The sequence below is a fragment of the Pristiophorus japonicus genome, chromosome 5, assembly GCF_044704955.1.
Source record: "Pristiophorus japonicus isolate sPriJap1 chromosome 5, sPriJap1.hap1, whole genome shotgun sequence".
In the NCBI taxonomy this organism is placed as follows: Eukaryota; Metazoa; Chordata; class Chondrichthyes; family Pristiophoridae; genus Pristiophorus; species Pristiophorus japonicus.
In genome coordinates, this window is record NC_091981.1 from 167,089,149 (window position 1) to 167,111,562 (window position 22,414).

A 22,414-nucleotide genomic window follows, 5' to 3' on the forward strand; every position below is an offset into this window, starting at 1 on the left:
GTGGGGTGGGGAGGAGGGGGGTGGGGTGGGGAGGAGGGGTGGGATGGGGGAGGAGGGGGGTGGGGTGGGAGGAGGAGAGGGGTGGGGTGGGAGGAGGAGGAGGGAGGGGTGGGGGGGAGGAGGAGGGGGGGGTGGGAGGAGAGGAGGGGCGAGGAGAAGGGGGGAAGTGGGGAGAAGGGGTGAGGGGGAGAGGGGGGGAGGAGGGGAGAGGGGGAGAAGGGGGGAGAGAGTGGGAGAAGGGGGGAGAGGGGCAGAAGGGAGAGAGGAGAGAGGGAGGGAAGGAGCGAGAGGGAGGGAAGGAGAGAGGAGGGAGGGAGGGAAGGAAAGAAGAGGGAGGGGAGGAGGGAGGAGGGAGGGAAGGAGGGAAGGAGTGAGGGAAGGAGAGAGGAAGGAGGGAAGGAGTGAGGGTAGGAGAGAGGAGGGAGGGAGGGAGGGAGAGAAGGAGAGAGCAGGGAGGGAGGGAGGGAAGGAGAGAGCAGGGAGGAAGGGAGGGAAGGAGAGGGGGGGGGGAAGGGAGAGAAGGAGGCTGAACGGCCGGGCCCAAGACACCTCGGGCTGGATTTACAGGTAGGTGGCTTCGGGTCCCGGTGGGGGAGAGAGAGTCACGGAGGTCCGGGAGGGGGGGTGGGCGCGGAGGTCGGGTCGTCGGGGGGTCGGGTGGGAGGAGCCTTATCCACGCAGCCCCAGTGAGGCCATTTGGCCAGGGCTAGGGGCTGCGTGCTTCGGGTCCTTCCCACAGTTTTGGGCGCTTGGAGCTACTGCACATGCGCGCCCACTTTGGCGCGCATGTGCAGAGGTCCCGGCACTGTTTTCAGCGCAGGGACCTGGCTCCGCCCTCTACAGCTCGTGCTGCGCCGCGCCCAGCTCCAGAGGGCCTGCAGGGAGCCGGAGAATAGGTAAGTTCTTTTTAGGTGCACTTTCTGGCATGAAAAACGGGCGTCCAGGTTAGGGCTGCGCCGTTTTAGGCGCGGCCCGAAACTTGGGCCCAAAGAAACTAAATTCTTTATCTCCAACAGTTCAAATGAGTTTTAAATTAATCACATTAGCACCTCTTCATTTTAGCAGGAGTTTCCACCCCAACATTTTGAACTGCTGGAAAAGAACTGAACAGTAACAAAAATATTCCCTTCCTCCCCCCAAAAAATAGCATTGAGAAGAAAGCATGGTGTCACAGACTGTTGGGAGCACGAGTTCGCACTGTGGAGCTATGTGTCTGAGGGTGGGGCACTGAACAGAAATAATATGATAAAAGTAAATGGAGGTTAGGACCAGAAGTAAAAAAATAAAATTAATTAAAAGTAAATTAGAAACAGATAAAGAAGAAATTGACAAATACAGTGTCACAGAGAAGAAAAGGAATAACAATGATGCTTAACAGGATGAAAGAGATAAAGAAAAATCACATTGAAGTGAGGAACAGAAAATGCTCTCAATTGGCAATCCTGGAAGGGAATCAGCAGTAAGTGAAATAATATAAATAAAAAGACTATTTATCTTCGCACATCTTAAACACTGGCATAGATTACAATGTTAGCCAAAATGGAAATGTTAAAATAAATTATTTTAGGATAGTCAGAATACTAGAGAAGATACTCAACTAATTCAACTTTTACTTGGTGTTACAAGTTTGCGTACAGTGGTGGTAGTTATTCCTGAGGACTTAACATAGGGATTACAAAGTATTACAAGAACATAAGAATTAAGAGCAGGAGTAGGCCTCGAGCTTGCTCCGCCATTCAATAACATGGCTGATCTTCGACCTCAACTCCAAATTCATGCTCTATCCCCATATCCCTTGATTCCTCTAGAGTCCAAAAATCTATCTATCTCAGACTTGAATATACTCAATGACTGAGCATCCACAGCCCTTTGGGGTAGAGAATTTCAAAGATTCACAACCTTGAAGAAATTCCTCTTCATCTCAGTCTTAAAAGGCCGACCCCTTATCCTAAGACTATGCCCCCGAAGTATTACAAAATATTTACAGCACAGAAACAGGCCATGTGACCCAACATGTGCCAATACTACCCAATATCTTGCTACACTATGATATATCCCAGGGTACAACAATTGTTCCCCACTGTGATCTAAACTGGATATTTGTGTCTTCTGCACGTGCAAGTGTGGCTTGCAATATTTCTCACTTGTTAAGGTGAGGCCATATATAAATTGGTTAAGCTGCTTTACTTCACACCAAATGAACCTACAGGACAACAGTTATGATTGAACTCACTTAATTCTATGTGTAGTACTACAAAATAATTAATGTAATACACTTCCCCACATCAGTAGGTCATATTGCTTGGCTTAAACAAAATGACCTCTAACTATCCTTCTGCATTCTAAACTACTGAACTTGGCAAAACCTTACATTCACAGCTTTCTGTTTAAAAACCTGACTGTGAGTATGTATTTGTGTGTCTGCATTTAAATCCCTCTATTCATAACCTAAGGGGAAGGTCTATGCCAGAAAGTCCCTGCCAAGTATCCAGGGCAAGGAACTTCCTATACATTGGATATGAGTTTAACTATGGAGATAGGCTAATGAATTGCTTTTTTTTTAAGTCTGTAAGGAAAATTAGTATTTTAATAATCTTTTGGGCTAGAAATTAGCCAAATAGCGCTGTGACTGTTTTCTGGCGCTAATCGCGGTGACATTTATTTTTTTATCGCCGAAATACCGCCATCATTATAGCTCTTAAAATTCGCCAAACGGAAAATGGCGATAGCGATAGCAGTAAAATCCGGCCTTGCACAACTAAATTTGTACACCCGAAACAAAATTACTGCATGCGCAAAAAAACATTTCTTTCGTCGATCCCCCCCCTCCACCACACACAATTCTGGTCAGTTGTCAGGGTGCGCCCACGCATGCGCGGTACACCCTGGGCTGAATCATCCATTTTTGAGAGTTCATTTGAAGAGACTGATTGACAGGATAATACAAAATGCAAGGTGAGGGTCAGGAAATTCACTCTTGATGCTAATGAGGCCTTCATTACTGCTATAGAAAGCAGATGGAAGGGGAGATGAATAAGAAGGGTCGTTCTAAACTCCCTCCAGCCGCTGTAAGATGACTGTGGAAAAGTGTGGCAGAGGAGGTTTCCTTATTGGATTCCATAAAGAGGGACCATAAACAATGTCAAAAACTGTGTAATGACACTGCAGGGTTGTCAGAGTAAGTAATATTTTTATTGATGCACTCCAATTATTTAAATTGTAAATGTGACATGTTAGTATCGTTAGGCTTAGTGTTGCATCTTATTTGCCATGAATGATCGTCACACATTATGAAAACTGCTTTTTGACATCTTAAAAAGATGTTTCTGCATTTCGATGTCTTCCTCATGAACCACCTGCAACTACCAAAGCCATAAAACATAGGACTGTATTAAATGCACACAATATGGTATAAGTGCTTTGATGACTATCTGTGTGTGCCACAAGAACAGAAGATCCGTCCCTCTGGTAACCATTTGTATTGTCATCTTTTCAGGAAAAGTTGTGAGGTGTGAGAGACACTCGGGGGGTGGAGGGCAGGGGGGGGGGCGGTGGTGGTGGTGGTCAGAGCCTTTACACACCATCTCACAGTCCCACCTCACCATCTCATGTCCATTTGTATTGTCATCTTTGCAGGAAAAGTTGTCCGAGAACCACTGGGAGCAGCGGCGCTCAGGCGGTGGTCCACCCCAAATAATACCGCACACCGACCTCGAGGAACGAGTGGCAGGTCTCGTTGTTGCCTTATCAAGGTCAACTACCCGTGAGGGTGCTGAACCCTCGTTTTCAGAGTGAGGGTAAGTCCTGCAAAATCTACAGGTGGGTTCGGGCAATGTGATGTACTGTCTGTGGGCTAGGGTCCTGGCAGTGTGATGCACTGTCTGTCGACAACATATAATGCAGTAGTGGTGGTCATTGAGCATAATGAGCCTGAGCTATGTAACCTTACTCATGTCACCCTGCTCCCTCCCCTGCTGCTAACCAGTCATCTGTTGTTTTCTATTTTGCAGATGAGGATTCTGAGGCATCATATCATGCAGTGGAAGCATTCACCTCGGCCGATCTTATGGGGGTGGAGAACACGGATATTAGCCACGTTGAGAAACCTCCACGGGAGGAGGACGAAGATGATGATTTAATTGGGGCGGGGGGGGTGGGTGGGTGTGGGGTGGGCCCACAAAGGCACCAACTACTTTAGCTGCAGACACCAGTTCATTAGAGGAAGTCAACACATTCTTTGGCTTTCCAGCATCCGAGGCCCCGGGTCTAAGTGGGTTCAGTAACACCCAGGTTTGAATCTCTAATACCGTCTCTGCGGAGGCTGAGTTGGCAAAGCTGGTCTGCTGAAAGGCAGGCAGACGCACACTTGGATTTGGTGGGACTGTCTTGGGAGAGCATCCAGTTCGGCCGACAGCTCCTCAATAATTGATGGGGGGGGGGGGGGGGGTTAAAACTAGGAGGGGTACAGGTGGCTGCAGCTAAAGGACATTAGCTGCAGGGTTGTTCTTTTGTTGTTTTTACTTTGCTGTTGTTATTTTATAAAAGTTTTCAAAAGATTTACCATTGCTGTTACGTTAAAATTCTATTTACGTTAATAAATTAAAGTTTCCAAACTTTCATTAATATAAAAATGTTTAATAAATGTAATAATGTTTTATAAATTGTTTTTTTCACCTTAAACATTCTTGTGCAGTGCCTTATTTGCAGAATAAAGGGGGGAATAGTCAACATGGTGGGATAGAGTTGGCAGTCAACGATGAAACGTGCCGTTCAGCCTTCATGCAAAGCGTTGAATTATGAGCTGCTGGCGTAAGGCTTTTGCAGTGGCGAAAGCTCCACGAGGCCTCCCCTGTGGTGATGGGGGTGGTGGTGGTGACATGGGTTCCTCGCCAGGCTTTTCCTCGTCTTCCTCCTCCTCCCCTCTCTCCTGAGGTGATCCTGCAATCCCCATTGGCAAATCCTGTCCCCTCATGATGGCTAAGTTGTGTAGCATGCAGCACACCACAATGAACTCAGAGACCTGCTATGAGGAGTATTGCAGGCAGCCTCCAGAGTGGTCCAGGCATCGGAAGCACTGCTTCAGCACTCCAACTGTCTTTTCGACGATGTTGCATATGGCTATATGGCTGTCATTGTAGCGATGCTCGGCTTCTGTCTGAGGGTTGTGGAGGGGGGGGGGTCATGAGCCAGGTGGCAAGGCCGTAACCTTTGTCCCCCAGCATCCAGCTCTGGCTTTGTGGCTGACGCTCTCGCAAAATGAAAGCATCATGAATGCTCTCTGGAAATTGAGCATTTACTGCCATGATGCGCTGAGTATGGTTGCACACGATCTGTACGTTCAGCGAGTGGAATCCCTTTTGGTTTCTTGCAGGGCAATGTGCATTTAATCAATGGCAGCCTGTACCTTGGAGAAGCGAGCAATTTGTGCAAAATCTATAGCCCTCTCATTCTGTGCCTCCTTGGTCATTGGGAAGTTTATGAAGTCCATCCTCTTTGCATACAGTGCAGTAGTCACCTGGCGAATGCAGCGATGTGTAGCGTACTGCGAGATAGAGCATATGTCTGAAAGGAGCCGGAGACATAGAAGGCATGTGTTATAGTCACCTTCACATCGACGGGCAGTGCAGTCCTCTTCCTGGTTGTAGGCTGTATGTCTGCCTTTATGAGCTGGCATATCTCTGACCACCTCTTTTCGAAAGCGCAGCCTTGTAATGCACTGTGCCTCAGACAGGTGCAGGTATGAGCGCTGTTCCCTGTAAATTCGTTGGGGATAAGGCCTTCTCCCCATACGTCTGCAAGCTCTTTGATTACGCTCATAATGCTCCTGAACAAGCCTTCTTCCATCTCTATGCTGCATAGAAAAAGCAGCCAGCAATAATGGCAGAGATAGTATAACCCCCATTCTTTTAAATGTCCTTAAAAACAAAGTATAAACTCACAAAAAGCTCAACGTGCAAAACGCAGCCTTCCCTCCAAATCCTTTTATGCACTGAACGCGTGCTCTGTTTTTCAAGATGGCGCCGTTATCGCCGGATGTATGGTGAGTCCGACCTGGTAAGATGTGATTTTTTTCGGGCAGACGGTAAAAATGGCGGTATTGGCTAATTTTGCAAAAACGGCGATAGCAGAGTGTTGCACGACGATTGAAGTCATAAAAAAAAAGGGCGGCCAATAATTTTTATCGCGGGCGCAAAGCCAGTGACGAAACTTGCGAAATGTCGCTAAATTCTTTACCGACAAAAAACACACTTTTTCCACCCAAAAATGGCGGTAAAACGGGTGCAAACCTGGCAAATTTCTAGCCCTTCTTTTCTGTCCTTTTAAAAAAAAATGCAACAATAAATTTTGTTTTAAAACCCCAATATTTAAATGTAACCCTTTTCCAAATCTAAAACTGTGACACTGGGTTACTGTTTGACAGTTCGCAATAATTACGAGAATGTGTTTCAAAGTCTGCTTTTTAAAATTCAAAGCACCAGGGATGTACATACTGCAGAAAAATACATGCAGCTGTCTCAGCAAAATCACATATTATTGCAGAGAAGTACAATTTTAGATCTTGCATATTCATTAGTGTCGCAAAAATATCAGATTGCTGAGACAGCAGGTTAATTTGCTGATAGTGAAAAATTCTAACAATCTTAAGAAGTCCTAGATGATTCCACGGGTCTTATGACAGACATTTCTAACAAAATTAAATTGTCAGCATTCATTTACAATTCCAGAATGTGACAAAATATGTACTGTAATATGTGACTATTCAATTTTGGGCCTCTGTATCAGAAAGGGTAGTGCTTTCTGTTAGTCTGCAGTTATATTATAAATCAACATAAATAAATATGTAGCAAAACTACAGAATGAGATATTTTTCTTCATGTAGATCCTTTTTATTCTTCACACTACGACTATTTCAATAGCAAATAATGCAGCTTTCTTTTTATCGTTTAGTGTTAGGATTTCAGAAAGATTAATTGAAAAAAATTATCCCTCTCCCCCTTCACAACTATTCCCTGACCAAAATGACTTACAACTTGCCCGCAAACTGCAATGTTCTGTAGTTTTTGTCTTGCATTTATTGGCAGCATGAGCATGACATTTTAGGATGGGATTGTTCATGGAGTCTCCTCTTACTGATTGTCTGTCAGCTGTAAGGCCATGAGGTACTCAGTAGCTCCACAGATTGACTTGCCTTTTGACTTTCCCTTCTTCCCCATAGGCAAACAACTAACTTCTGCTCTGGACTTTCCTCCAGTTGCTCTGTGGTGTGGGAAAATCACAAGTGAACTCAAAGCCTATCAATCCATTCACCACCACACCACATAGAATGCCATGTTCTTTGTAATTGAGAAGATTCATCTTCTGACTAATCCATGGTCTAAGACCTAGTGATTTCAAAACAGCTTCTAGTTAAAACTGACTGCAATACATTCGTAAAATAGTGCAAGTATTTTCCAGTATTTTTTATTGTCAGAAGAGAACTAGAGAACATAATTTCAACATTAACAAGCCCCAAGCAAGATCATCATAGTGAGGGGATTTGAGTACAGGGGCAGGGAGGTGTTACTACAGTTGTACAGGGCCTTGGTGAGGCCACACCTGGAGTATTGTGTACAGTTTTGGTTTCCTAACTTGAGGAAGGACATTCTTGCTATTGAGGAAGTGCAGCGAAGGTTCACCAGACTGATTCCTGGGATGGCGGGACTGACATATCAAGAAAGACTGGATCAACTGGGCTTGTATTCACTGGAGTTCAGAAGAATGAGAGGGGACCTCATAGAAACGTTTAAAATTCTGACGGGTTTAGACAGGTTAGATGCAGGAAGAATGTTCCCAATGTTGGGGAAGTCCAGAACCAGGGGTCACAGTCTAAGGATAAGGGGTAAGCCATTTAGGACCGAGATGAGGAGAAACTTCTTCACCCAGAGAGTGGTGAACCTGTGGAATTCTCCACCACAGAAAGTTGTTGAAGCCAATTCACTAAATATATTCAAAAAGGAGTTAGATGTAGTCCTTACTACTAGGGGGATCAAGGGGTATGGCGAGAAAGCAGGAATGGGGTACTGAAGTTGCATGTTCAGTCATGAACTCATTGAATGGCAGTGCAGGCTCGAAAGGCCGAATGGCCTACTCCTGCACCTATTTTCTATGTTTCTATGTTTCTATCTATTAGAAGAAACTATTCTATTTCTTTCTAGCATAGTAGATATGTGGAACAGACTCCCAGCTAAAGCAGCCAATTCTATCTCTATTAATTAGAGCTGTCCAAACTTTACAGGCCCTTGATGTAGTCATACCAGAGATATTAACTCAACCAAAACACATAAACATGGTTAAAAGTGGCAAGTTGTGTCCTGCACAGAAAGCTAAACAAGTCTCATTCATTATCCATTTCTTTACAATAAAAAGTACATTGTAACGAGTAACACTGAATTTCTAATTGTTATTATAAATCTGCTGAACAGTCTCTTCTTTTAATGCTTTGTACATTTGTTGTACATGTCAAGAGAATTATTTCCATAAGCAAAACTTCTCATATAATTGCCTATCCCTAAAACACAAGCCTTTCAAATATACATACATACATAATATATATATATAGCATCAGGAAATGCATGCAGGGAGTGATAGATGGTGACACTAAGTGCCCAAAAAGGAATGCATTCCATGCTGCATTACTTACATCCCTCACACTGATGAACACAAAATTCATAACAACAAAGTAAAGGAAAATCAGCCAGTGCTGATGTTGCTGACCACAGCTGGAAATGAGCATGTGTGGACTTTGGGTGAGCACAGATTTGCATTCAATTGTAATGTCTCCCACAGTCAAATATATTGCAGAAATTCACTGTTTAGGTTTATACATCGAGAATGATTTAGACAACATACCAGAGAACACCTGGAAACATTTCCACGGCTTCATTAGAGAAAAAAATGAAAAAAGAAAATTAGTAGAAAAAACGGCAAGAAAATTAGAAGCAGGATAATACTATAAAGATAAGTATACAGAGACTACTCGATGGAGCCTAATTATTTCTGTACTGCTGAGGCTTAACAGATTATGGAAAATAACCAAACAGCTGAATAATGGAGGTTGCAAGGTTAGATAAATATTCTGGAGATTTTCTCTATTATCTTTGGGACTTCTGATAACTGTGTGGGGTGGGTAGAGAAAATGATAGGCCAGGCTGTGTATCATCTGGCAAAGTACCAAGCTTGATGAGCCAAGAGGTCTGTTATCTTCCATGCTACTTTATGTTTGAAAGAATTCTGAGTGAGCAGTATAGCAACACAGAAGGTTCTAGGTTTCAATCACGTTACATTTTTGAGATCACAGTAGCCTAATCTGTTTGGTACTAAAACTAAAATATTAAAGTTTTTATGATTAAACAATTTGAAACTTGTTCACATTGTTTCCCTTGAGTCATGATTTTAAGCATGAATGCATGAAAAGAAAGAGAATCTGGTAGGCTGGTGAAAATATCGGCAGGTGATTTTGCTAAATTTATCTAAGGAGACACTTTTATTCATTACAATATAACTTGGAGATTGTTAAGGGAGAAAATGAATGAAGCTTAATCAGAATATAGTTTAAAATTATCATTAATTGCTTAACACATTTCTCCAGGGCATGAATGAAAATACATTCTTGTTTGATTATTGAAAACTATCCAGGCATCTAAAGCATTATTTAAAGATTTGGGGCCAGATTTTTAGCTTTCGGGTTTTTTCGGCGAAAACGGTAGCAACATGTGAAATAGAAACATAGAAAATAGGTGCAGCAGTCGGCCATTCGGCCCTTCGAGCCTGCACCAACATTCAATAAGATCATGGCTGATCATTCCGTCAGTACCCCTTTCCTGCTTTCTCTCCATACCCCTTGATCCCCTTAGCCGTAAGAGACATATCCAACTCCCTCTTGAATATATCTAACGAACTAGCATCAACAACTCTCTGCGGCAGGGAATTCCACAGCTTAACAACTCTCTGAGTGAAGAAGTTTCTCCTCATCTCGGTCCTAAATGGCCTACCCCTTATCCTTAGACTGTGACCCCTGGTTCTGGACTCCCCCAACATCGGGAACATTCTTCCCGCATCTAACCTGTCCAGTCCAGTCAGAATCTTATATGTTTCTATGAGATCCCCTCTCATTCTTTAAAACTCCAGTGAATACAGGCCCAGTCGATCCAGTCTCTCCTCTATGTCAGTCCTGCCATCTCAAGAATCAGTCTGGTGAACCTTCGCTGCACTCCCTCAATAGCAAGAACGTCCTTCCTCAGATTAGGAGACCAAAACTGAACACAATATTCCAGGTGAGGCCTCACCAAGGCCCTGTACAGCTGCAGCAAGACCTCTATGCTCCTATACTCAAATCCCCTAACTATGAAGGCCAACATGCTATTTGCCTTCTTCACCGCCTGCTGCACCTGCATGCCAACCTTCAATGACTGATATACCATGACACCCAGGTCTTGTTGCACCTCCCCTTTTCCTAATCTGCCGCCATTCAGATAATATTCTGCCTTCCATGTTTTTGCCACCAAAGTGGATAACTTCACATTTATCCACATTATACTGCATCTGCCATGCATTTGCCCACTCACCTAACTTGTTCAAGTCACCCTGCAGCCTCTTAGCATCCTCCTCACAGCTCACACCTCCACCCAGCTTAGTGTCATCTGCAAACTTGGAGATATCACTCTCAATTCCTTCATCTAAAAATTGATCCATATTATAAATAGCTGAGATCCCAGCACTGAGTCCTGCGGCACCCCACTAGTCACTGCCTGCCATTCTGAAAAGGACCCGTTTATCCCGACTCTCTGCTTCCCGTCTGCCGACCAGTTCTCGTTCCATGTCAATACATTACCCCCAATAATGTGCTTTAATTTTGCACACCAATCTCGTGTGTGGGACCATTTCAAAAGCCTTTTGAAAGTCCAAATACACCACATCCACTGGTGCTCCCTTGCACAATCTACTAGTTACATCCTCAAAAAATTCTTGAAGATTTGTTAAACATGATTTCCCTTTCATAAATCCATGCTGACTTGAACCGATCCGGTCACTGTTTTCCAAATGCACTGCTATTTCATCTTTAATAATTGATTCCAACATTTTTCCCACTACTGATGTCAGGCTAACCGGTCTATAATTCCCCATTTTCTCCCTCCCTCCTTTTTTAAAGAGTGGTGTTACATTAGCTACACTCCAGTCCATAGGAATTGATCCAGAGTCGATAGACTATTGGAAAATGATCACTAATGCATCCATGTCAATTTCTAGGGCCACTTCCTTAAGTTCTCTGGGATGCAGACTATCAGGCCCTGGGGATTTATCGGCCTTCAATCCCATCAATTTCCCTAACACAATTTCCTGACTAATAAGGATTTCCTTCAGGTCCTCCTTCTCACTAGACCCTCGGCCCCCTAGTATTTCCGGAATGTTATTTGTGTCTTCCTTCGTGAAGACAGAACCAAAGTATTTGTTCAATTGGTCTGCCATTTCTTTGTTCCCCATTATAAATTCACCTGATTCTGACTGCAAGGGACCTACGTTTGTCTTCATTAATCCTTTTCTCTTCACATATCTATAAAAGCTTTTGCAGTCAGTTTTTATGTTCCCAGCAAGCTTACTCTCATACTCTATTTTCCCCCTCCTAATTAAACCCTTTATCCTCCTCTGCTGAATTTTAAATTTCTCCCAGTCCTCAGGTTTTCTGGCCAATTTATATGCCTCTTCCTTGGTTTTAACACTATCCCTAATTTCCCTTGTTAGCCACGGTTGAGCCACCTTCCCAGTTTATTTTTACTCCAGACAGGGATGTACAATTGTTGAAGTTCATCCATGTGATCTTTAAATGTTTGCTATTGCCTATCCACCGTCAACCCTTTAAGTATCATTTGCCAGTCTATTCTAGCCGTTTTCACTGCGCTACCATTTTTAGGCCGAACTTTCGGGTTTTACATCTGCACCATTGGTAAGGGGGTGGCGTTGCATGAGGATTCGCTGCGCAAAAATGTGAGTTTCACCAAATTTAGTCCGGGGCCGGAAGCGCTGCGAAACAGGCTTTGGGAGGGGGAAAAGAAAATTCCAAAAAACATTCCAAAAACATTTACAAGACCCTTAACTATCTAATTGCTGCAAAAAAAAAATGTAACTTATCTTTTTTGCAGGTTTTCATACATCCCACTGTTGGCAGGGTTGCACTGACAGGTTCAACCCGTCGGTATTCTGGGCGTGGCATACGGGTTGAGGGAGCGCTGAAAGTTGGATGCAAACGCAATCTGCGTCATTGCACGTCGGCGCACCTGTCCCTGGCGGTACTTGAAGCAGACAGGTACCCGAGGATCCCGCCCGTGCTCTGTAACCGGGTTTTCGCTGCGTAGAGTCAAATCGCGGCAAAAACCCGGTCGCAAACTTCTCAAAAATACGGCCTGTAAATTTTTAATAAAGAGCCTCATGGCCGCATGGGCCTTGCTGGATCTGAACTCTGCTGATGTTTGTGACTACCAGAGAGGTATCCGGAACCAGCGTAGCCTAATTCTCCTCGGAGCTATCCTTGCATTCTTTCTTTAGTTTGGCTTAGTTAATAGCATTCTCAGCTTTAAGTCAGAAGGTCCTGGGGTCAAGCCCGTTTGCCAACTCAGGTGAACTAAAAGATCCCAGGTACTATTTGAAGAACAGCAGGCAGTTTTCCCAGTGTTTTTGCCAATATGCATCCCTCTATCACCATCTCAAAACTAGTCATTTATCTCATATGCTGTTTCTGCAACCTTGTTGCTTTATTTGTCTATGTAACAACAGTGCCTGCACATCAAAAGTACAGCATTGACTGTGAGGCATATCAGGATTTATTGAAAATGCCGAAAGTGCTATATAAATAATCCTGGCATAGTGGATTACCTTAAAATGAAGAGTTCATGACTGCTGCCTGGGAAGTGAGTATCCATTTTCATGATCGTGTTTTGATGGTCACACTTTGATGGCCTTTCCTGGAAACTCTCGCACTTCGTGAAAGCTATGCGATTATGTACAGGGACTTGTAAGATTACTTGGGTGCCAATGATGTCCTAGTCCTAGATCTTGTCATCTAAAAACATTTCAGTACCCTCTTATTTTAATGACAGTTGCCCAAGAAAGAAAAAAGTTATATGACAATTTTCATCTTGGCAAAAAATGCATCAATTAACTTCACACATCTTTGAACTGCAGATTGTCTGATATTGCTAGTGTGTACTATGCCATGTTGGAAAGAACTAGCAACAGAGATTTAGGACTGAGATGGCCTTGATAGCCAGTACTATATTGGAGGTTGACTGGAAATCAAATACTCTGGCACAACACTATCAGTCTCCTTGGTGAAGTGGAGTCTGTGAAAGCAGCTTTCCTCCAACAATCCAGGGTAATGTACGTTTCTGCCTGTAGCATGGGTTGTGTGTAATGACGAGTAAGGGCAATCTACCTCTGATACAAAATAGCCTTCCTTGCATCCCTCTTTTGATTCTCCTCTTCATCCTCAAAGGAACAAAAATAGATGAATCCTCGCTTTCAAAATTATGACTGCGATGACTAAAAATTTGGCAGTCAACACTTTTGAGAAAAGACCCTCAAGATATAGCCTGACAAATACTATAACTAACACACAGTATTCCCAGCAAGATTCACAATGAGTGTATACATGGCAACATGCATCCAATTAAAATATATTTATATTAAAATACATTTCTTGACTGTTCTGAAAACCGAATTAGAAGTTTGCTTCTGGCACAAATGAGTGATCCAGTGCAATCAATTTCTACCTAATGTTCTAACCATCTCCCCATTCCCGTTTTAGTTCAGTGCCATCAGAAATGACAAATATTTTCCATGGTGTACACAATTTTCTTTTCTAGTGCCATTTGTTATGGCTCACAGCTGCAATAATATTTCCTAAAGATTGGTATCTATTTTCATTATTTTAACTGTAAATAATAACTTGAGTTGGTTTTTTCCTACTGTGATATATTAAAAATAAATTCTTAAACAATAAAACAATCCGTTTCAATTTAATCCTTCGAAATGCTACCTGCTTGTGTTTAACAATAACATAACCATCGCCAGTAGATTGTTTATTATTCAGTTTCATCTAAATAATTAATAGATATTTTTTCAGTGTCAGTCCACCTGCCTCTTAAGGCAGTAAATAATGAAACGCTGTCCATTCTCTATGCTGTTCTGAATTGCTTATTCTCCTAAGTATTGTAACCTAATTTTTGATACTATAATATTTATTTCCATATGCTATTTTTACATTTCCAGTCCTTAGTTTATTATAGAAACATAGAAAATAAGTGAAGTAGGCCATTCGGCCCTTCGAGCCTGCACTGCCATTCAATGAGTTCATGGCTGAACATGCAACTTCAGTACCCCCTTCCTGCTTTCTCGCCATACCCCTTGATCCCCCTAGTAGTAAGGACTACATCTAACTCCTTTTTGAATACATTTAGTGAATTGGCTTCAACAACTTTCTGTGGTAGAGAATTCCACAGGTTCACCACTCTCTGGGTGAAGAAGTTTCTCCTCATCTCGGTCCTAAATGGCTTACCCCTTATCCTTAGACTGTGACCCCTGGTTCTGGACTTCCCCAACATTGGGAACATTCTTCCTGCATCTAATCTGTCTAAACCCATCAGAATTTTAAAGGTTTCTATGAGATAGATCCCCTCTCATTCTTCTGAACTCCAGTGAATACAAGCCCAGTTGATCCAGTCTTTCTTGATATGTCAGTCCCGCCATCCCGGGAATCAGTCTGGTGAACCTTCGTTGCACTCCCTCAATAGCAAGAATGTCCTTCCTCAAGTTAGGAGACCAAAACTGCACAATACTCCAGGTGTGGCCTCACCAAGGCCCTGTACAACTGTAGTAACACCTCCCTGCCCCTGTACTCAAATCCCCTCGCTATGAAGGCCAAAAAGCCATTTGCTTTCTTAACCTCCTGCTGTACCAACCTTCAATGACTGATGTACCATGACACCTAGGTCTCGTTGCATCTTCCCTTTTCCTAATCTGTCACCATTCAGATAATAGTCTGTCTCTCTGTTTTTACCACCAAAGTGGATAACCTCACAGTTATCCACATTATACTTCATCTGCCATGCATTTGCCCACTCACCTAACCTATCCAAGTCACTCTGCAGCCTCATAGCATCCTCCTCGCAGCTCACACTGCCACCCAACTTAGTGTCATCCGTAAATTTGGAGATACTACATTTAATCCCCTCATCTAAATCATTAGTGTACAGTGTAAACAGCTGGGGCCCCAGCACAGAACCTTGCGGTACCCCACTAGTCACTGCCTGCCATTCTGAAAAGTACCCATTTACTCCTACTCTTTGCTTCCTGTCTGACAACCAGTTCTCAATCCACGTCAGCACACTACCCCCAATCCCATGTGCTTTAACTTTGCACATTAATCTCTTGTGTGGGACCTTGTCGAAAGCCTTCTGAAAGTCCAAATACACCACATCAACTGGTTCGCCCTTATCCACTCGACTGGAAACATCCTCAAAAAATTCCAGAAGATTTGTCAAGCATGATTTCCGTTTCACAAATCCATTTGCTTTCCATAAGTACAAACTTTTCCCATTCTTTACATTACAACTGATTTTCTTCCACCCATCATCTGCATTTTTCCTAAATCTTTGCTTTTTTCACAAAATTTAATTTTTTTTAAAATAAAGATAACTGCAGCATATTTATTCTTTTAATTCCTTACAGCGGTCTCTCCGGGTAGCAGGATGGACTGGCAACCAGCTCCCAACTATCTGTCAGCACTGCTCTGCAACTAATGGCCACGAGCTGCACTTCAGCTTCTTCCCTTTATTCTGCTGACCATCGTCAACTCTCCCATCAACATCCTGGGGTCACCACTGACCAAAAGTCTAACTGGACCAGCCACATCAACACCATGTCTATAAAGGCAGGGCAGAGTTTGGGACCTGGCCAACATTCTTCCCCCAAGCAACACCACTAAAAGCAAATCACCTGGCCATTCATTTCAGTGCTGTTTGTAGGACTTGTGTGCAAACGCGCTATCACATTGGCTTACAAAACAGTGACTGCATTTCAAAAATAATTCATTGGCTGTAAAACACCTTGAGGGGTGCACTATATAAATACAAATTGTTCTTCTTTACTTTTCAATGAGTGGCTAACCTCCTGATGCCGCAAACCCTCTTTAAAAGGTTCAAAGCCAGGAGTGTGATGAAAGCACACCACTCGCCTAGATGGGTGCAGTCACAATAGCACTTAACAAGCTCGACACCATCCAGGACACAGCAGTTCGCTTGGCTGCCGCTGGACTCAATATCCACCCCCTCCATCAAAGGCACAAAGTGACAGGAGTATGTAAGATCTACAGGATGCACTGTAGCCCAAAGCTCTAGAATTTCCTCCCGAAACCTTTCCTCCTTTAAGATACTACTTAAAACCTACCCCTCTGACCAAGCTTTTGGTCATCTGCCCTAATATCAAATTTTGTTTGATAACGTTCCTGTGAAGTGCTTTGGTACGTTTTACTATGTTAAACGTGATATTAAAAAAACGGGTAGTAGTTGTCGTAGCAATTCATTGAGGTTACTTTGACAACATCTCTCTCCCCTGCAACCTTTACCACCAAGAAGGATGAGAACACCATCCCCTCCAAGTACCCCTCAAGTCACACAGCATCCTGACTTGGCCATATATTGCAGTTCCTTCATGGTTGCTAGGTCAATATTCTGCAACTTCCTACTTTGTGTGAATACCACAGAGGTTCAAGAAAGCCCACCACTATTTGCTCAGGGCAACTAAGGATGGCCAGCAAAGTACCTCCTACAATCCAAGCACAAAATAAAAAAACTTTGAGTTATATTCAATTATTTCTAATTCTTTCTCAAGAGAACTGCTACAAAAAATGTGACGTATACTTGAGGCTATACATTTTTTATTTGCTTTTCTCACCTCTTTTTGAACAAATTCTAAAGCTATTTATCGCATTGTAATTTTTCTTATGCTCAAATAGCATATAGTGCAGAATTATAATTATGGAATCATAAATGTGAGTTACCTGTTGGCCTGTTAATACCCAGGAAGCCAGCTTGTCCTAGAAGTTTGAAGACTGTATGGGCTGGGAATAACCCTGCTTCTTCCCATTTATCAACAAAGGGATTGATGTTCTTCTCAATGATCTATTAGAAATAAAATCAATAATCTTTTATCAGCATCTTTCAACAAGGATGACTCAGTAAGATTTTGTAACAAATAAATATTACTTAATTTTTTAAAAAGTTGCCAGGCCTATATTACTTTTCCTATTTGACACATAGTGGCAATAATGCACTTTTGACGTGGCATTGCAGGATCCACTGCTCCTCAGGCACTCAGTGAGCCAGTTTGAGCAGACCTCACCCAATAATGAGATCAGTTTATTTAAATAGATTTGTGGCACTCCCAGTGTCGAGAACCTAATGTGATGGGAACATCATAGGAATCAGTGTCAGGATACTGAGCACCAGCAGCGAGTGAAGAGCTGCTGTTGGCCACTCTAGCACCGTCACTTTTATTTTAGTTTAATGGTTTGGAGCACATTGACCTTTGGAAGCCAAAGAAATTAGGTGTACTAATAAAGGGAAGGAGAGTACAACCCAGGAGAAAAATTTAAAAAATTTTTAAACCAGCTTCGCAAAATATTTGTTCCAAACAAGGACTGCTGCAGGTGTGCTCCAATCTCACGATGGGGCTTTAGCATCATTTAAGTAGAATCGATGAGGAAGGGGGGCTGACGGCTAATGTGCACAAAGCACTCCCTGTCCATGTTATAAGGAGGACCGATCACTCAATAACATAGAGCTAGGCACCTGAAACAATACAGCACTTTATGCATCAGCCCCACAGAAAATTACCAGACAGTTTTTGTTTCATAGAACAATTTTTCATGTAGTTTGAAGAATTAGTGCAAAGCAGTTATGGAAAAGTGTTTAAATATTTAATTGAGAAATCTTTTTTAAATTATATACTGATTGCAAAACCAGGCCACTCTGTAAGTGCAAATCCCATTCATAGTGCTTGGGTCATTCTAAGATTCTCTGGCCTTAATCCATTATGTTACGTATGCTACAATGCTGGTGTTGCAACACTCCTATTGTTAAAGTGATTAGCCTTACAAAAGTGTTTAGCCTGATGCAGTTTTGGGCTGTAATAAGATCTGACTTAAGCATCTTAAGTCAGATCAAATTTAAGCAGTTGTGGAGGTCATGGTTTTCACAAAAACCTCAGCTAGTTATAAAAGATGGAATTGCTTCAACAGCCATTAGCAGGCCATCTCTTTACCTGCAGCTGATTGAAAACTCCATGGTGTAAATTTCCCAAAGATTGAGCACCCATCTTGAGTTGGTTTTGGGGCAGATGGGAAATGTGGAGGAAAACCCTTCCACTTGCTCCCTCACTGCCATCGTTACTTTCAGCATTTTCCATCAGAAGTGATGGTAGACACTGTATGCAAATGATAGGTTAATAACAGAATACATCATCCGATATATTTCCGTCATTAACATCTTAGCAATGTCAGGAATGTTGCATTCCCCATGTCCAGCATTACTCAGGAGGCTGTTGTAGGTTCAAAAAGGAAAGGATCACCTTGCATAAAGAAGATCATTGCAGTGTGATTGACCATATCAGGTAACATGTGAGCTTTAAAGATAAGTAAAAGAAAAATACAGAACCAAATTTACTCTAAGGTCCCACCAAACTCCCACTGTAACTCTGCGAGCAGAACCCATCAGAAAGATGCAGAAACTCAGCTAAGCCAGGTCCCCACCAACTTACCAGTCAACCGTGTAAGAATTAAAGCCGACCCCTTTATAAAGCCAATGAAGTCGGGAGAGGGCACAGCCAAGGAAAGAGACTCCTTTCAGGTTCTCCCTTATCTGGCACAGAAGGGGCTTGGTGTATTACTGTATGCTGACAAAGATGAAACATACCGGCTTCCAGATGGGTGCAAGTGGGCCCCATTTGGGAGAGGGTTCAGGTAAGAGGAGTGATGGAATCCAAAGAATGGTGGGAGCATTTTATTTAAAATTTTGGATTGGCCACCAAAGGAACATGGACTGTAAAGGGAACCGTGGCATCTCCCCACATAGAAAACACACACTAAATTTATACGCCTACGAGGCAGGCAGGCACTGGAAATGCGCCTATAGTGGAGCCAGTGAACCCATGCAAACAGAATATCCTCCTGATGACCCCATACCACTGACCCTCAAATCCGTTAGGATAAGTCTGGTAGGCATCATCAGGAATACAGTCTGTGGATTTTCAGGACCACAGGTTTTTCTTCTTCTGTCCTTTCTCTTCACTTCTATCACTCTGTGAAGGCAAAGAACCCAGCAGCACCAGAAAAACTGCAAGATGCCATTCACAAACACTCAAATAAGCTGAACCCCAAATCTGCTGGGATCAGAGGGCAAGGAAATGATTGGGCCCAAAGTCTGCATTGGCATCGACTCATTGAATGGAAAATGTAGGCCATATGTCTTTGAGCAACCATTCACGACTTGACCAATTATGGTATCTACACAGGCTAATATTTAGCGCTGTTACCTCTTCTTTTCCAGATAAGAAGGCAATAGAATATTGTTAGTAGCTCCAGATAACAAGGGAACACACAGTATTAAAATAGAACAATTAGCCCAACAGTTTTTGTTCTCTCCCTTTCGTGGAAGTATCTGCACCCAACGGCATGACTTGAATCAGCTCACTGAGTAGTGAATTCACAGGTAAAGACCCACAAAGGGGAGGACTGGAATATGGGAAATTTCTGAGTGCCCCTTGTGAATGGTTCCACAACATTGTCTTATCGGTACCCCTCTTTGTCTACAAGAATCCCAAAGAATCTCATGCCCTTTTGGGCAAGCCAGTCCGCCACTGGACACACATCCCATTACTCTTTAGTTCTGCATGTGGCAGTTTCTCGAGAGTGATTGTCAAGAAAAACAATGGTTGGAACTGTGAACCTCAATTAAAAGTTAGTGAAACACTGTCCTAGAGAATGGGTTATCAGGCAGAAGAGAAGGAAAACTAACCTGACAGGCATTCCTTTCTCTCCATTAAATTGTGGCTTCTAATATATTCACAATCAAGTTACACTATTAGTACTCATGGAGGCATTTGAAATTTAATCATCTGTTGTCCTTTTTCTCACCTTTCCCTCTGTGTATAGCCATATTTACCGACCAAGAGTGGAATCAATTAAAGAGGAACATATTTATGAAAGTCAAAAGGGATATCCCTGGTGTGATGCAACCATGGCCTATGAAAGTGATTGGCATCAGTATTAAATAAAACAAATGGAGGTTTATATAGAGCTAAGAAGGGTAGTATGTGAGGACTGGAAGGATTATAGAAAGTACAGAATGTGATCAAGAAAATAATAAGTCAGGCAAAAAGAGAATATGAAAAAAAAAATTTCAGAAGATATCGGGGCAATAGCAAGTGGTAAAGAGAGTGGTGAGCCCATTAAAACATGGCTCTCTTTCTCCAATCCTTAGGTAATGCTGGCACTCTCTCCCCCCACTCCCTATGATACCAGCCGCTGTACACTGTTGACAGGAACTTTTGTTCTCGCATGCATTCCCAATGACAATATACATCAGCTGGAATTAATGGCATTGATTAAAGAGGGGTTTTACCAACTGGAATTAGGTAGGAGTGGGAGTAGGGATTCGGGTAGTAGTTAGGGGAGCAGGAACCTGGGTACGAGCAAGGAGGGAGCAAAAAAGAGGGGAGACCTGCTTTACGTTGATTTTTGTCAGCAAACACCAACATTCTGTGCAAACTGAAACACAAACCCTCAAAAAGATATCAGGGTGAACTGCTTATAGTTGGCATGTATGTAGAAAGCAAACCATTCAGTGGTACAGATTATAATTGAAGAATGCCTTAGACGTGAGTTGTGTTATTTTGGCTGCATCATAAGTGGCTTATGTTTTTAACTCACTACTGCCCTTACGTAATTTGTATCACATCAAACTTTGCTCTTACATATGAAAAGTTGAAAAATGCTTCCTTTTCATTAAAAAAAATTGAGGTTTTGGACTGACCTTTCATGTGAGAAACTGGGTGTTTGGCAGATAGGGCTTTATTCTATGTTATGAACAATGGGCAAGTTTAACAAAGAGTTCTACCGGTGCTGCAGAGAGGGCAAAACAGGGAAACAAAACAAGTGAGAATAAAGGAGGAAGAGACTGGTACAGACAGAGAAGTAAAACAGGAACACGCTACAAGATAAACAGGGTATAAAAATAAGACAAAGGAAAAAAAAAATCAGAGGCTGCAATAGGATGAGCAATAATGGTAGGTGAGGTAAGTATAACTTTTCTGAAACAGTTCTAATAGTTCGCCTACAAGATCCTCAAATTACATTTGAATACCACAGCTGATAAACCCTCATATCCAAAATAAGGCACATTCAAATACATGCATGAATTTGAAATTGCCATAAAAGGACATGCATGTTTACATATTCTTACAATAACTGGACATAGCTAGTTCTAAACCAAAGAGAAGAAGCTTTAAATTACTAATATTTGAATTTCTAATTCTTTGCTTCAACCAAAATTAGGTGGTCTTACTGCTACATCAATCTACTTAGTTTATTTGAGCCATATTGTTATTGTGGAACACCTTATCCACCGCCACCTGCTTGTCCAGACTGATCCATTAAGCAGAACAGTCATCTAAAACCTATGGATCCATTTAGTGTGACCTAAATAGGTTTCTAAGCTAATTAATTTAAACTTGTGCATTAGCAAAGTATTCTTTTTAAAATTGAGGCTAGTACGGTTTTATTTTTATAGAGCAAAGTATCTGTGGCTCCTCATGTACTGAAGGACACCTCAAAGCCATTACTCTGGGGCAGAGGGAAACAGTGCACACTGAGCTGGTGTCAGCAGTGAGTGCCGTCTGAGTGCTGCTGACCACAAATTCCCAGCCCCTGTGTTTTCGGTTCTGTCATGTATGTACATGCTGTTTGTAGCCACCAGATGGTGTCATTGTTTGAGGCCACTGAGCAGCACGCACATGGTGATGCTCGAGTATAAAAGGCCAGCCACTTTGTGAGTCAGACACTTTGGCCTAAATAAAGCAGAGCAAGGTTGTACCTTGCTTAGTTAAACTCAGTTTGAACTTTTATTGGATACATAACATTTGGCGACAAGAATACAAGAACCTTTGTTTGCAAAATGAGCACGATTGGATTTTTAGAGCGATTCGTGGAGGGAGAAGATTGGGCAGACTTTGTGGCCAACAAAATGAAGGGGGTCGACGATGCAGATCGGCACCAGGCTGTGTTCCTCACTGTGTGCAGTTCAAAGATTTATGGTCTGATTGCCTAGTG

At 42.6% G+C, this 22,414-nt stretch overlaps 1 protein-coding gene across 1 annotated transcript in view; it reads right to left on the reverse strand.

Moving 5' to 3' along the window:
• The window catches only part of LOC139264505 (probable acyl-CoA dehydrogenase 6), a 167,919-nt gene that overhangs the window by 87,067 nt on the left and 58,438 nt on the right, over window positions 1-22,414 (reverse strand). Inside the window, exon 2 of the mRNA XM_070881078.1 lies at window positions 17,090-17,210. Coding sequence (XP_070737179.1) covers window positions 17,090-17,210 — 121 coding nt within the window. The remainder of the gene's footprint in view (window positions 1-17,089; window positions 17,211-22,414) is intronic.